General features: G+C 29.5%; 4 protein-coding genes across 8 annotated transcripts in view; 2 read left to right on the plus strand and 2 right to left on the minus strand.

Annotated features, from left to right (window-relative positions):
- Positions 1 to 60: 60 nt before the first annotated feature.
- Positions 61 to 1,558, plus strand: LOC124950348 (ADP-ribosylation factor-like protein 16). The gene is made up of 2 exons (XM_047496891.1): positions 61 to 274; positions 376 to 1,558. The coding sequence occupies exons 1-2, from the start codon at positions 68 to 70 to the stop codon at positions 694 to 696; spliced, it is 528 nt and encodes a 175-aa protein (XP_047352847.1). The 5' UTR covers positions 61 to 67; the 3' UTR covers positions 697 to 1,558.
- Positions 709 to 5,392, minus strand: LOC124950347 (DNA damage-binding protein 1). Its single transcript, XM_047496890.1, has 5 exons — positions 5,175 to 5,392; positions 4,948 to 5,096; positions 2,070 to 4,795; positions 1,587 to 1,983; positions 709 to 1,506 (listed from the first exon to the last, which is right to left on the minus strand). The coding sequence occupies exons 1-5, from the start codon at positions 5,242 to 5,244 to the stop codon at positions 1,423 to 1,425; spliced, it is 3,426 nt and encodes a 1,141-aa protein (XP_047352846.1). The 5' UTR covers positions 5,245 to 5,392; the 3' UTR covers positions 709 to 1,422.
- A 425-nt stretch (positions 5,393 to 5,817) lies between these two features.
- On the plus strand, positions 5,818 to 9,200 carry LOC124950770 (protein adenylyltransferase Fic). Of its 2 annotated transcripts, XM_047498025.1 has the most exons (5): positions 5,818 to 6,187; positions 6,278 to 6,950; positions 7,598 to 7,669; positions 7,879 to 8,085; positions 8,166 to 9,200. In XM_047498025.1, the coding sequence occupies exons 1-5, from the start codon at positions 5,989 to 5,991 to the stop codon at positions 8,524 to 8,526; spliced, it is 1,512 nt and encodes a 503-aa protein (XP_047353981.1). In that variant the 5' UTR covers positions 5,818 to 5,988; the 3' UTR covers positions 8,527 to 9,200. The 2 variants fall into 2 exon arrangements, with proteins under 2 accessions (XP_047353981.1, XP_047353983.1); XM_047498027.1 differs by lacking the exon at positions 7,598 to 7,669.
- A 1,317-nt stretch (positions 9,201 to 10,517) lies between these two features.
- The window catches only part of LOC124950768 (kinesin-like protein KIF2A), a 34,249-nt gene continuing 30,024 nt past the window's right edge, over positions 10,518 to 14,742 (minus strand). For 3 of the 4 annotated variants that reach the window (XM_047498020.1, XM_047498019.1, XM_047498021.1), the window contains one exon: positions 10,518 to 14,230. In XM_047498020.1, coding sequence (XP_047353976.1) covers positions 14,180 to 14,230 — 51 coding nt within the window. In that variant the 3' untranslated portion in view covers positions 10,518 to 14,179. The remainder of the gene's footprint in view (positions 14,231 to 14,742) is intronic. The other variant, XR_007101432.1, reaches the window with a different exon arrangement.

The following is a 14,742-nucleotide window of genomic DNA, read 5'->3' on the forward strand; positions in this document are numbered from 1 at the left end:
TCTTTGTGTATTTTAGTTTTATAAAATTACCGTGAAGTTTTCATTATTTATAGAATAAGTTATAAACATGTGTTTATGTCTTGGTGCTTTGAAATCTGGTAAAACGCTTCTGTTGAAACGTCTTCAAGGCGACGAAATAGATGATGCGACTCACACAGTACAAACTAATGGTATCAATTTATTTACAGTAAAAAATGATACTGGTGAATTTGACATAATTATTAGAGAGATTGGTGGTAATATGGCACCAATATGGAAACATTACTTCGACAAGGTAATCGTGAATGAGATTGCTATACATACACAATGCTTTGTATACATATTATATATATGTATATGTGTGTATATCACTACGTATTTTTCATTGTTTATTAGGTTTATAAATTAATTTATGTCGTGGATACCAGTAATCTTTGCCAAATTAGTGCGGCTGGTGTTTTATTGTACTCGATATTAGTTGAGCCAAGATTAAAAAATATAAAAATTGCATTAATTTTGAACAAGATGGATCTTTCTTACAGACAAATGAGAAATGAAGCTCTTCTAATGCTTCAATTTGCACGCTTGAAGAAAGAAATTACTCAGGAGATAAGTGTAATTGAAACTAGTGGAATAACAGGACAAGGTCTTGAAGACTTACGTAATTGGTTATTTGATCCATATACTTTAAAAATTGTAAAAAATAGCAAAAAATAAATTATCGCAAAGTAATAGTAAAAGTCCTATCTCCAAATGGATGACTCTCTTTATTTACATTCAATCTTACAAATATGTAAATTTATTATTATAATTCCATTTAGCGGCTAAAACAGTCATTTTATTAAAACAATTTGGTAATAACACAAATATTTATACCATAGTACTTATACAGTTGAAAACTGTTAAATAATGTCTATTTATACAGACAGTAGTAATTGTTAGCATGCTTTAAAACGATATCGAAATAAGGGATAGTGAGAATAATAAATGATAAAGCATTGCAGTATAGTTAAATTTATGGAAACATCACAGATACTTTTTTGTTCTGTTATAATAATTTATATTTGGAAATAATGTATATTATAATAAGAAGAGAGAAAAAGAAAAATAATATGAAATTTACTCAATTCATAGGAATCTATCAATACCATTCAGTGCTTATAAAAATATGTAGCATTTAAAAATGCCAATATTTATTATAACTGCAAAACTTGTTAATTTTAGAGACGTTTTCTATGGAAAGGAAACTTGTTTAATTATAATACTTTTTCTATTATTTAATGAAAACGTACATAATAATAAAAAAGTTCTCAAATAAATTCTATCCTTTAAGTAAATGGAACTGTATTTACATTTTGTTCGTTTTAAATTTATCTTTTGGTATATTACCACATATATACGTTTTATATACCACTGACTGTAGAAATCAGTCAAACAAGTTTTTTAATGTATTCTTGTTAAATCTTCAACAATTTTTACGAGATCATCAACTGTTGCTTCTTTCTTCATACCGCTACCATCATCGATCTGAATGGAGATAATGTATTTCAAAATGTAGAAAATAATGTTTATAATATTTTTTACTAAAGATTAAGCTTTTTTCTTACCATAAGACCCATGGCAACCTCTGCCATTTTATCATGACTTAAATCAAGAAAACTTTCTATTAAATCACCATCTATGAAACCCTCACACTGTTCAATCTTTAATTCAGTGTTAAAACTTCTCCAAAAATTATGTTCAATTTTGCCAACACTTTTAATTACACTTGTTAATCTATCTTCTAAGTTACGAAGAAACTCATAAAATGCAAATGGAATTTGAGTAACTAAACCAATAGCACCGCTTACAGTTCCAAATAGTACACAACCTTGAGTTGGTGTGCTTGATTCACCCAAATTTTGCATTACTAAAGAACCGTGACGGAAAATATTTATCATATCACCTAAATGAAATTGACCAACTTCTTGCATTTGTTGTCTTTCATCCTCAGAAGTAGCTGCACTATAAAAAATACGCCAAACGAATTCAAAACATTTCGTTCTATTAATAAATACAAATCAATATTTTCTATCTTTATAACATCTTACCTATCTTTTTGACAAACAAAGAGATTGTAGCAATTTTCCGCTCCTAAAAAGGTATCATCATCTAAAATTTCAATGGCTGTCATCCAATTAGGATTGTAATCTCTGGCTATTTCTTCAAAACTACCTTCCATAGTTTTGTATTGAAGAAGTGTTAAAGATCTCATGAGATCTCCAACTAAGACAAAGTCACCTTTGGTTTTAAGATACAGTGCTATAATATGATTAAAATGACTACATTCTAGCCTGAGTTCTTTCTCAGCAGTCCATTCAAATAAACGAACTGTGCTATTGATACTTGCAAGAAGTTTTCCATTAAATTCTACCAATGAATAACATGATCCTTTGATTTCTTTTTCTGCTACTTGAGTAAGTTTTCCATCACCCCAGTGATATAATAATATCCTACCCATTCTTGGTTCAGTTTCATCAGGATTTATTAATGCAGTTCCCACTACATAATAAGAAGTTGGATCTTCACCTAATTTTGTAGATATTAATGATAAGGCATATTCGGTAGGCATTAATGTATGTGCATGAAGAACTTCAAATGTATGTTGATCTATAATAAGAAGATTGTGGATTTCAATTTCTTGTCCAATCTCGCTGGCCGTATGTCCTGTTGGTTTATTATGAGCTGCTATATGACTACTGCTAGATGTTGAAGCAGCTTGAGTAGATGCAGAGTGTCTAACAATGCTGACACCACTGCTTTCTTGCATATCTACTCGCATTGTGATAACGCCAAAAGTTTGAGAACTTTCTTGATATGCAATTCGTCTAGGTGATTCTCCAAGTGGAACAGTTCGTATGTGTAATTTTTGAATTTCATCAATTGTTCCTATAGTTACAGTACTATCTGTAGCCAATGCCAAGCTGTCTGGATATGATTCTGCATTTAATGAACACATGTGATTTACTTCTTTCAAATTAACATTACTAAACACAAGCTTATGATTTGAAGAATAGATGACTGTTGGTCTATCAGAACAAGCAAAAACATTGGTCGTAGATAAGGACCTAAAGGTTCTTAGTACTGTTGGCTGTGTACCTAATGTAACTTTTTTCTTATCTGAGAGAAGACCAGTTAGCTTATGCAGAGTAAAGTAATACATACTACCATCTCCAAGTGCGCACAGAAGATATGTATTACCTTCAAAACAAGTCATTAAAATTGATCTTGGTATGATTTCACCGCCTAATAATTCTTTATTTATTTCTTCTAACATAGGTAGAGTTAAAATTCGAACAGAAATATCTGTCCACAAACCTACTGCAACTACACGTGCTTCATTACTTCCATCCAGTGGAGAAATATCCAGACATGCTACCTCATGCTGTAATGTAGCAAATCCTTTTGGAATAATTTGACTATGTATAATCTCCATGTAGAATAAATCATTACCAGTGGCACATAATACTTGAATACCATTGCAAGCAACTACGCTAATGGTTCTTTTATTAGTGGGTTCCCATTCAGATACAACAGATTTACTTTCATTTGAAATCAATCTTGCAGAGCTTGGCGTAATCTGAATAAATAAATCATTAGTCACATTTCCAGTATGAAAGGTTTGTTCGTCTGCAACAAAGCCTGGTATATCTGTTTCTTCAACTTCTTCACCATTCAAAGTTAAGATTCTTGTTTGGCCGACAAAAGAAAGTACTAATGTATTATCAAAATTACCACCACCAATCTTAAGAGCCCACATGCCTTTGATGCCTGGCAAATCGATACTTGCATGTTCTTGAATACCAATACCATTTCTGATGATTCTAAGAGAACCCTCTTTAAAAGCACCGGAACAAGTAACCATTTGACCTTGCCCTTGTCTTTCAAGATCAACAACAGCCATGTCAACTATTGGTGCTAGATTTGTAAATGTTTCCATTGGTACACAATAAGATCCATTTTCATCTGCCTTTGTTATTAACTTAATCAATTGAGAATCACCTAGACGGCTACCAATAAATATTACACCATTATCCAAATAAGTTATACATTCTGGAATACTAATTTCGCCTAAAAGTTCTACTTTTAAGTCTTTTACTACTTGTGTGCCATCAGGTTTCTTTTCTTGTTCTAAAAACAACATGAACAGATGCCCAGCTAGATCTCCTAATAAATATCTGAGCCCTTGATTGTCTACTTTAGCATAGCATGTTATAGTACTTTGTTTAATGATTGGAGGTACAACAGCCACATAGGTAGTTCCATCATGATATAAAATACTCTCTTGTCCTATTATAATTGCACCACAAATTGGAGAAGGCACAGGAATCACCATCATAGCTTCACGTTCTACGTTATCTTGTCTCCATGGTATTTTAACAAATTCTTTATCTCTTAATGAGATTTCATGTGTTTTTACATGCCTTCCATTAATATCTTGATGAATTAAGATCAATGTTGGATTAGCACATCCGTGTAGGAAATGAACGTCTTGCACTTGTTGTTCATCCATACGAATCGACGATGCCTTTAACTCTGGATTATGCTTATCCAAAGGAATAATCTTAAAAAGACCATCATATAGCCTGAGTCCTATTACACGTGCTTTAGGATCAATGACAGCTTTGATACCAGTTTCTGAAGCTTTTCCAATACGATCAGCTACATTTCCATGTGCTCTGGTTCTTATTTCTATATCTTCTCCTTCTCCAATACATTCCAAAATCATAGCATTGTATCGTGTTGTTAGGAGAAATAACAAATCTTTTCTTTCATACTATATAAATACAAAAAAGAATTTTATGGATATCAACTCAGATTTTATATAGATACATGAGTAAATATGAATATTATATAGAACATAAAGAATAAAGGCCAAAAAGAAGAAAATTATAATTAAGGGATATTGAACAATTGAGATAACCTTACCGGTGGTCTGAAAAACTTTATTACAGCAATTTTTCCATAAATTCCAACTTCCTTTAAGGGCCTCAATCCTTCTGGAGTAACTAGATATATTTCTAATCGTACATTTTTGGCTAATATTAAATTCAGATCCGTTGGTGACGTAAAATTACCTTTAATGAGAGAAATATTAAAAGCAAAGATTATAGAAATTATGTTTGCTATTATTTGAAAAAAATTACAATACTTACCAGTCACACAAGCAGTGACAGCCGTAGGTTTATGTGCCGTCACCACGTAATGATGAGACATAGCTTTCATAATATTTTTATAAAACCGTTATAAAAGTCCTTTAACGTTATAACTATAAATCTTAAATCTTAAACGAAGTTTTAGAATGGTTTAGAATTCTTCTCACTAGTGTTTTCAATTTAACCCGCCACGAAGTTGGCTGCGTTAAATTCGATAGGTAGTATTAACCTTTCGATATTATTTTCATTCGATATATTGGTTTCTCCATTTGAAACTGACATATATGTATATACTTATACTTTCTCATTATGTTTTTTTTATATATTATAAGATTAATTATGTTAAAATAATTAGATGTTCTGTGAATAATTTACGAAAATTCGAATACATATTCTGTTTTATAATCATATTGAACGATTAAGTGACTATAAATTTTTATATTAAATACTTTGTTATAATTGTAGCATTATTTTAATAATAATGTATGTTCAATATATGATAATTACATATCAAGGAAAATATTTCTTTACGATTCAATTGGATATATATTCATATAAATAATTTATATATATATATATATATATATATATATATATATATATATATATATAGATATTTATATATACGTCAGCTGTAGAAAAATGTAGTTTATGTAACAGAGTGAAGAGTATGCAAGTGAATCGAGATAACCAATAGAAATGAACCACATGTATAGGAAAGTCGTTCTTGTTGTACGGTAAACGTCATAAGAAAAAGGATGATAGAGTTTAATAAAGAAATTAAGTTTTCGATATATTATTATTTTAATAAAAGATGCCACCATTTAGCACCACAGAGAATTATATATTTTGCACAAAGTCCGCTTACGTGAAGAGTGTGAAAAGAAATGATGTAGACGATATGACACCGAATCGGTTAATCGTGTTTCTTGTCTTCGTATCAGGGATTGCAGTCGCCGTTATTGGTACATTGTTAACGCAATATATATGTGGATTGTCGACAGATTTTACAGGTATGTTTATAAAACTTTTCATTATAAACAAATTTAATGTTAAAAAATTTTAAACTTCAGAAGTTTTTTCATTCAGGAATTTCTTTTTAGGACAGGAGTTCCATCATGTATTTTCACCATTGCCTTCGGAAGGCATTTTGAATGTTTACGATGAAGCTGCAATGAGTATTATATTACGACCATCTGAAACAGAAAATTCTGAAATAGAAAGAACAGCTGCATCTACGGCTGAAGCACTATCGTCCTTACATTTAGCATTAGAGATGAAGCTTTCTGGAAAACAGAAAAAAGCTATCAAATTATTCCAACACGCTGTAGTGTTAGCACCGCATCATCCAGATGTTCTAAATCATTATGGAGAGTTTTTGGAACATATGCAAAATGATGTTATCAAAGCCAATGAGTTTTATATACGTGCCTTAAGTTATCAACCAAATCATAAAAGTGCCTTAATCAACAGCCAAAGAACTGCACGCGTTGTTGAAGAACTAGATAGGAAATTTTTAAGACGTATTGATCAAAAAAGAAATGCATTATCTGCCATACCAGATAATAATGCTGCATTAATACGAGCTAAGAAGGAAGCTTACTTTCAACATATTTATCATACAGTGGGCATAGAAGGAAATACTATGAACTTAGCACAAACAAGAGCCATTGTTGAAACAAGGATTGTTGTTGCTGGAAAAAGTATTGATGAACACAATGAAATACTTGGATTAGATGCTGCTATGAAATACATCAATGCTACATTAGTTAATAAGTGAGTTATTCTATGATAAAAAAATCAAATCACATGTGACATTATTTTCATATGCATGATATTAATTCTAGTGGTTGGTTTACAAATCTTGATTTATATTTCTCTTTATAATTTGGTATGAATTTCCTGAATTAATTTTAAAATACTTATTCAAAGTTATTTATCTCATGGCTTTTGGTATCTTTGGTTTTTTATTTTTTTTATTTTTTATTTATTGAACTCATTTTGAAGACAGTTTATAGTGCATGATATATTTTTTAAAACTATTATAGAAAATAAATTTTTATTAATTGTCATTTATTAGAATTTGGAATGTAATTTTTGTACATAATTAACATGTCATATAATGTGACAAGTGATTATTCCTTAATTTGTTGCAAATATATTTGTATTTAATTTTCAATGTAATATGCAAAAATTCAATAATTAAAATTTAGAATTTTTTTAAATCTTGACTTTTTTGAAAAGTGCTTTTATAAAACATATTAAAATTTTTATCACAATAAACTGTTTTAAAATATAATTATATTTCTACAATATTTCATATAACTACTTCATATCATTATAGTATAAAACTTACATTACATGTAACAGATTAATAAATTCTTTTATTGTGGCTAAATGCTGTATCTAATGCTTTTGCTTAGATTGAACGCTCCAGACTGGAATGCTTATAATACAGCTTGCTGCGGTACTGAGAGTGATCAAACGTTCCAAACGTGAGCATTGTAATATAATCCTTAAAGTTACTCATTTTGTGTTGTAAAACATTTCTCATTAGTTTTATAAATGTGTGGAATTGGTTAATTGTTAATTCTTCTTGTCGTACAATGCTCTGCAATTAAGGAAAACGACTTGTCTTCTAATTGCTTCAACTTGTACATTTGCATAGGACTATACTGAATCTAAATATTTTTGTTATTTGCAGAGTAGGATCAATCTCTATAAAAGATATATTAGAAATACATAGGCGAGTTTTAGGACACGTAGATCCTGTCGAAGGCGGACGATTTCGACGTACACAGGTTTATGTAGGTGGACACGTACCTCCAGGTCCTGACGATATTCATTACCTTATGGAAGAATTTGCTTTGTGGCTAAATAGTGAGAGAGCTATCAGAATGCATCCAGTAAGGTAAAAGAATATATTTTTCTCTTTAATTTATTTAAATGAAAAATTTACTTATTATTAATACGTATAAAAATATTTCGTAGGTATGCAGCTCTTGCCCATTATAAATTAGTGCATATACATCCATTTTCTGATGGTAATGGTAGAACATCCCGTTTATTAATGAATATGATTCTTATGCAAGCTGGATATCCTCCAGTCATTATTCAGAAACAACATCGTCATAAGTATTATGAAAATTTGCAAATCGCTAATAGTGGCGAAGTTAGGCCATTTGTTAGATTTATAGCCGAATGTACGGAACAAACATTAGATTTATTTTTATGGGCCACTAGTGAATTTTCTCGGCAAGTCCCAGCCTTGAGCCAAGATATTTTATTTACAGAAAAGCAAAACACAATTATATTAGAAGATGAGAGTAGTGGTGATTTTGAGGATGATTAAGAAATGAAACCAAAGTTATTAGATAAAATGTAAAAACCGTATGCCAAAGATTATATTAGAATTTTGTATTTTGAAACATCAAATCATTAATCTTATTTAAATATGACGTCTGCATGGTATAGTCTTAATCTATCAATTGTTCCCATTGCAATGCAGAGGCAGTAACTTTATATTGTTAAAAATTAGAACTTATAACATGTCGATAAAGTCTTGCCAAAACATTTTTTGTCTGTCAAACACTTCTAAAATAGTTTTATATCTTGTAGAAAAGTTACGACTATATTTGTGGAGACGAAATTATTAAAGTAATTTATTTATACTTCAGTATTGTTCTAATACAAACATGTTTGTAATATTTTAAACTGTTTGTTGATAGAAATTTCTTCCATGCGTTCTGTTGACTCTTGTATAAATTTAATGTAATATTTCAATTGTGTACATAGTACAGATTTCAATTCAAATCTAAAGCTGTGATGCAATAATGTAAAAAATTTATGTAAGATATACGTTTTAAAACAAGTAAGTTATTTGGATATCGTAATCTAATTAATGTAACAATTTGTAATCATTACTTGCTGGTCAAGTTATATATACATATATATACACACATGTAATATAAAAATTATTACGAACATTAATAAACATGTGATTTGTAATCGAAATTATTTGTTTTTCTTGTTTTACTTGTTAAATTTACAGATTTTTGATTGTCAAAAAGAAATAATTATAAACAATCTTTATATTTCATAACTTCATTAAAATTGAATATAATTTGCTCGAGATTTAATTTCAGTTTTTTTTTTTTTTTTTTTTTTTTTTAGATTACCCATAAATATAACAGGACATATATACTTTTTATTAGGAGAAGAAGTCGATCGTATAGTTTTAGTTGGATTTATTTTTTTATTCATTAAGCAACAACGTGAAAACTCTGTTTTACATGGATGTACACGTATTGAATTTTGTGTACATCGATTAAAACCGCTCAGAAGTTGACTAAATGCATATGATATTCGGGATTGTATATTGTTACTTCGTAATTGTTCTCATAAATTATTTGATTATAAAAAATAAAACGTTAACATTTCTCGCTAGTAAGCTTTTATCATCAGTACGTTACTACTTATACATAAAACACTTCTTTCCAAAAATCGTATATTATGCTGTTTGTTCTTTTTTCTCTTTTTTTCTTTTATAGACAGAGAAATACATTTAGCCGATCTTTACCTCTGTTTAAATCTTCTTTTATGTATAATCCTAAGTTAATGTGATACGGCATTGAGAATGGGTGGATCTGGTATTAAAAATACGAAATCTCTATTACATCCACAAATGTTAAGCGTCTATAGAATGACATTTGAAGTAATAATAGACTCCATTTTTTCAACACTTAGCGCCTGTAGAATTAAGAAAATGTAATAAATGCTTATTGTTCATATATATATATATATATATATATATATATATATAAAGGAAAAAAATAATAATAAAAAACTAGAGAAACAAGATATTTAATAAATTATTCATTCAATTTCCAAAGCACTAATTTGTGTATAGATATCTTAATTTTCATTCTACTATATAAAATTCTGATGGTTCATAAAAGCCGATATATATATATATATATATATATATATATATATATATATATATATATATATATTTAAATATTTTTCTATATATATATATATATATATATATATATATATATATATATATTGAAATATTTTTTAGAAAGAGTTCTTCTTAAAAGGTAATATTTTTTAGCAGGCAAGTGTCCGAGAATATTTTTTCGAACGTAACTTAAAATATCCTTTTTTCCTCTGTCAATGACTCATAGCGTAATGATACGTATAATAATGTGACATGTATAAGTTAAAGAGCGATTATCCTTTTGCATGCATCGATTTGTTTACGCTACAAAAGCTCTTAAAAAATAATAAATAATACGTCTTTGAAAGTGACAAGGTAGTAAGTATAATGCGAGCGAGAAGAAATATATATATATATACGAGGAGATAACTTTTTTCAGAGCATGATACGCATGTTTAGTTGAATACTTCCGTTATATGAGAAACAACAAGAATGTTAAAAAAAAAAAAAAAAAAAAAAAGATGTTAGAAAAAACATGTTAATAAAAAAAGAAAAGTTTAATACATTGTTCACTCACTATCGATACGAGGAAACTAAAATACTCGTGACCGATGGATTTCGATCACCGTCATGCAAATTCTTTCTTTATTATTATTATTATCATCTAAATTGTTATACTTTTGAAATCAGTCGTTATTTGGTTTAAACGCGAGTATCACTTAAGTGTGTAACATATAAATCGCCGTAATTTATTTCATTTGTTTCTATTTTCTTTTTTTTCTTTTTGTTCAAACTGTTTCATACGCTAAGGCTTTTTTGTTTCTATTCGATAGTACACTGGGTCCCCCGCGAAAATACGCTTAGAATCTAATTCAACGTATTAATCGTAAGTTAATGTCTTTTGTGTTCTATCTTGTGTGTATGTGTTTATGTTTGTCTATTTGTTTGTGTTTAGCGTATTAATACAAGTGCACACATATTTATCTAGTGATAATCTTGATTTTGGTATTATAAGCATAAATCTTACGAACTGACTCGTATATTTTTCGATAGACTGTGTTCGTCTATATATCTACGACTTAGTTCTTTTTAAATTGTTCAAGATCCTGATTAGAAAAACAGGATCTACGCGTATTTGACAAATATTAAATATTAATGATGCTGAAAAGATAAAAAGATAAAGATACATGTATATATGTATACATATGTGTGTGTGTGAGCATATGATATATATATATATATATATTACATGCATAAACAGAGAGAGAGAGAGAGAGAGAGAGAGAAAACATAGAACGCGGAATAGATAAAACAATAGATAAATAGAATTGATATATTCATTGAAATCATATATTATTCATAAAAATTACTCATAAAAATTGTTCAGCATACTGTGACATTCTGTTTTGTGTAATATATGCCTTTCCTCTTTGATTAAAAAAGGAAAAAAAAAGAAAGAAAAAAAAAAGTAAGAAAAACAATTCTATATTCAAATTTAGAAGAACATTAATACCTTAAAATTTGTCTATGTCTCTTAACGGAAATATACATACTGTATATATAATGCATTTTCGCAATGATAAAAGTTTCTCGTAAAGATCGAAGTTAAAATTAATTCAATCAGATTATTAACGATGTGAAAAAGTATATGAAAGCAAAAATAATTCCTACACACTCTCGCACACACGTATTTGCCATATTCTCTCTCTCGTAGTAATCTTAAATTCGTTCTCGATACTTTTATATTTTTTCATTTTCATTAATGCATATATTTATATAATAGCTCTCCTAAAACAGTTGCAATATAATAACGATACAGTCCTTAATTAATTTAAAATGAAATCCGTTTTACAACACACTGAACGTCCTGCGTCTTATTTAAACGAAATGACATATTTTTAATGCATTTTTTATTATCTCATTATTATTATTATTATTATTATTATTATTATTATTTTAATTTTTTTTTCTTAGCGGATATAATATATTCTTAAATACATGTTAATTTTTTTATATGCATCACTTTGTTTGAATTTTTAGTTGATCAACTTCTTTCTAGTACGGTGCATACGCGTTATTTCATCAACCACACTAATCACGACCCAGAGTACCAACATTTTCACGTTTATGTATTTATTTATTCCTCTCTCTTTTTTTTCTTCTTATTCTTCTTTTTATTATTATTATTATTATTATTATTATTATTATTATTATTATTATTATTATTATTAGTTTTTGTTTTAATATTTCTTGGAGCGAGGATTATCTTCCAACTTTTGATACAGCTCACATAATTTGATGTTGGATTACAATGAATGTTATCAATTAAGAGAGGAACAATGATAATCTTCACCCGATACAGGAAACAATGCGATTAGAATAAATCTATCACAGTATTTTGGACAAATAAAATGAATCGGTAAAATACTACGGTATCTATGCGTAATTGTGAAAATATCGTGATACCTCGCAATGCTTATTTATTGTATCAATGTGGAAGTTACGATATATCTTTTTAAATATCGTCGTTAAACGAACGGACGAACGAATTAACGAACGAACGAACGAACGAACGAACGAACGAACGATTGAATGAATATCGCCGATATGAAGAGAACAAACGAGTTCCAAGTCTAATAAAAGTATACGAGGGAGAGAAAAGTACATCGCAGAACTCGTTTGACGATAACTCTTTAAACGACGTTGTACGATTTCAGCATTTTGACGAGAAATCATTACAAAAGAGGACAAAATTAAAAAACGCTATGAGATGTAAACGCGTATAATAAAAATATATCGAGAACAAAAAGCGACGATTAATCCGAAAGCTTTGAAAACAGTTTGAACAGAAAACTTTCGGTAAACAGCAGGTGTATTAAAATGCCATAAAGTAAAAAAAAAACATAAAAAATAAAAAAAAAAAAAAAAAAAAAAAAAATATAAAATAAAATAAAAAAAAAAAAAGAAATAAAAAACACGACTCGTTTGTCTGTCGGCATTACAGAAAATCATCGTTAATCCAATTGGACGGGTGTTCTGTTTTAGCTTGAAAATAATCATCTCTTGCGTTAGATTGCCATTAATTTTCTTTGATATTCTGTCTCTTCTTATTTTATTTTTTTTTCCCCCGGGATGTGTATCTCTAACGTCAATCGAATCTTTGTTCCTTTTATTATAATCTTGCAAATTTCTTCTCGTCAATGAGCTATATCATATTTATGTGGTATGGTCTGTCTACAATCAGTATTAGTGATTCATAAAGGAACATCGGAGTACACAGTACCGATGACTAAAATCTGGTGCTAAAAAGTAGAATATCGGCGGCCTCTTTTCCTGGAAAAAACTGCAAATTGTGTAGTAGTTATATTTCAAAAAGATTCCCCTTTTTTAATATATTATTTATATCTTTCTTCTTCTACTGATTTTTGTTTAAAAATAGGATCTCTTCTCTTGATTTTAATTGGAATAAAATGGAGAAAGAGAGAGAAAGAGAGAGAGAGAGAGAGAGAGAGAGAGAGAGAGAGAGAGAGAGAGAGAGAGGGAGAATGAGAGAGAAAGAGAGAGACATAGTGGAAAAGAGAGATACAGAGAAAAAGAGAAAAGAGAAGAGAAAAGAAGAGACAAAGACAGAGAGGAAAAGAGAGAAAGAGAAAGAGGAAGAGAGAGAGAAAAATAGATAGAGAAAGAGTATTTTTGTTCTTATCTCAAAAGGCAAGAAAGGTGTGTTGATAATATATGTATGCAGTCAGGTAACTGTGCTAATCTCAGACGATGAAATTACACTGTTGTTTCCGACTCTTCCAAGGACAGAAAGAGTTGACGCGACAAGAGGAGGACACGATGTGGGCATCTTTTACGAATTGTTTGCTGGTGCCTTTTCTTCCGGTAATATTAATGTCCGGTAGTATTTGTGTGCTTTTATATTTTCTCGTCTTTTTCGTAATTCTCGGTAAGGATCCTTAATTATATCGCGAGTTGCGCGTTCGCGTCATCTTCTGACTGATTTGTTCTTCTTGCAGTAACTGGCCCCGGAATTGACTGACTTGGTCCAATGCAGTGTTCAGGCTGTCACGTTGCTGCACCAACAACTGCTCCCATTTCTGGGCATACGCTGTAACAGATAACATTAATATCTGTCAGCCTGAAGCCATAAATCTAAGAATGAAGGCAGGAGGTTCAGAGTTAAAATTTTTTGTCACAAAGATGATATTCTGGCTGATTTGGCAGAGAACCCTGTCACACTCCGGATTATTATACGTCAATTTACAAATGCCTGTGTTTTTTGTTTGTTTAACATTTAATATATTACGCATTAACAATGATTCGCTCTTGACACCTTATACGCTTTGTTTTTTAGTCGATTATTATTTAGTCCATAATCACATGTGTATGTTGTTGTCATTATTGAATACCTAAGCGACCATGTGGATTAATCATAAAGCAAGCGATTAATTTAATTAACAGGATTTAAGCGTTATTTTTTGGGGTACTTTTTTCTTCTTTTATATCATGTGATGAGAAGACAGAAATCCTTTCTTTTTACTTTCATTTCACTTAACATTTTATGTTATTTTCTATATACATGTATAATCGTAAAAAATATAATTGTTTGGAAGAATAAAT

This window comes from Vespa velutina, chromosome 7 (genome assembly GCF_912470025.1).
Source record: "Vespa velutina chromosome 7, iVesVel2.1, whole genome shotgun sequence".
NCBI lineage: Eukaryota > Metazoa > Arthropoda > Insecta > Hymenoptera > Vespidae > Vespa > Vespa velutina.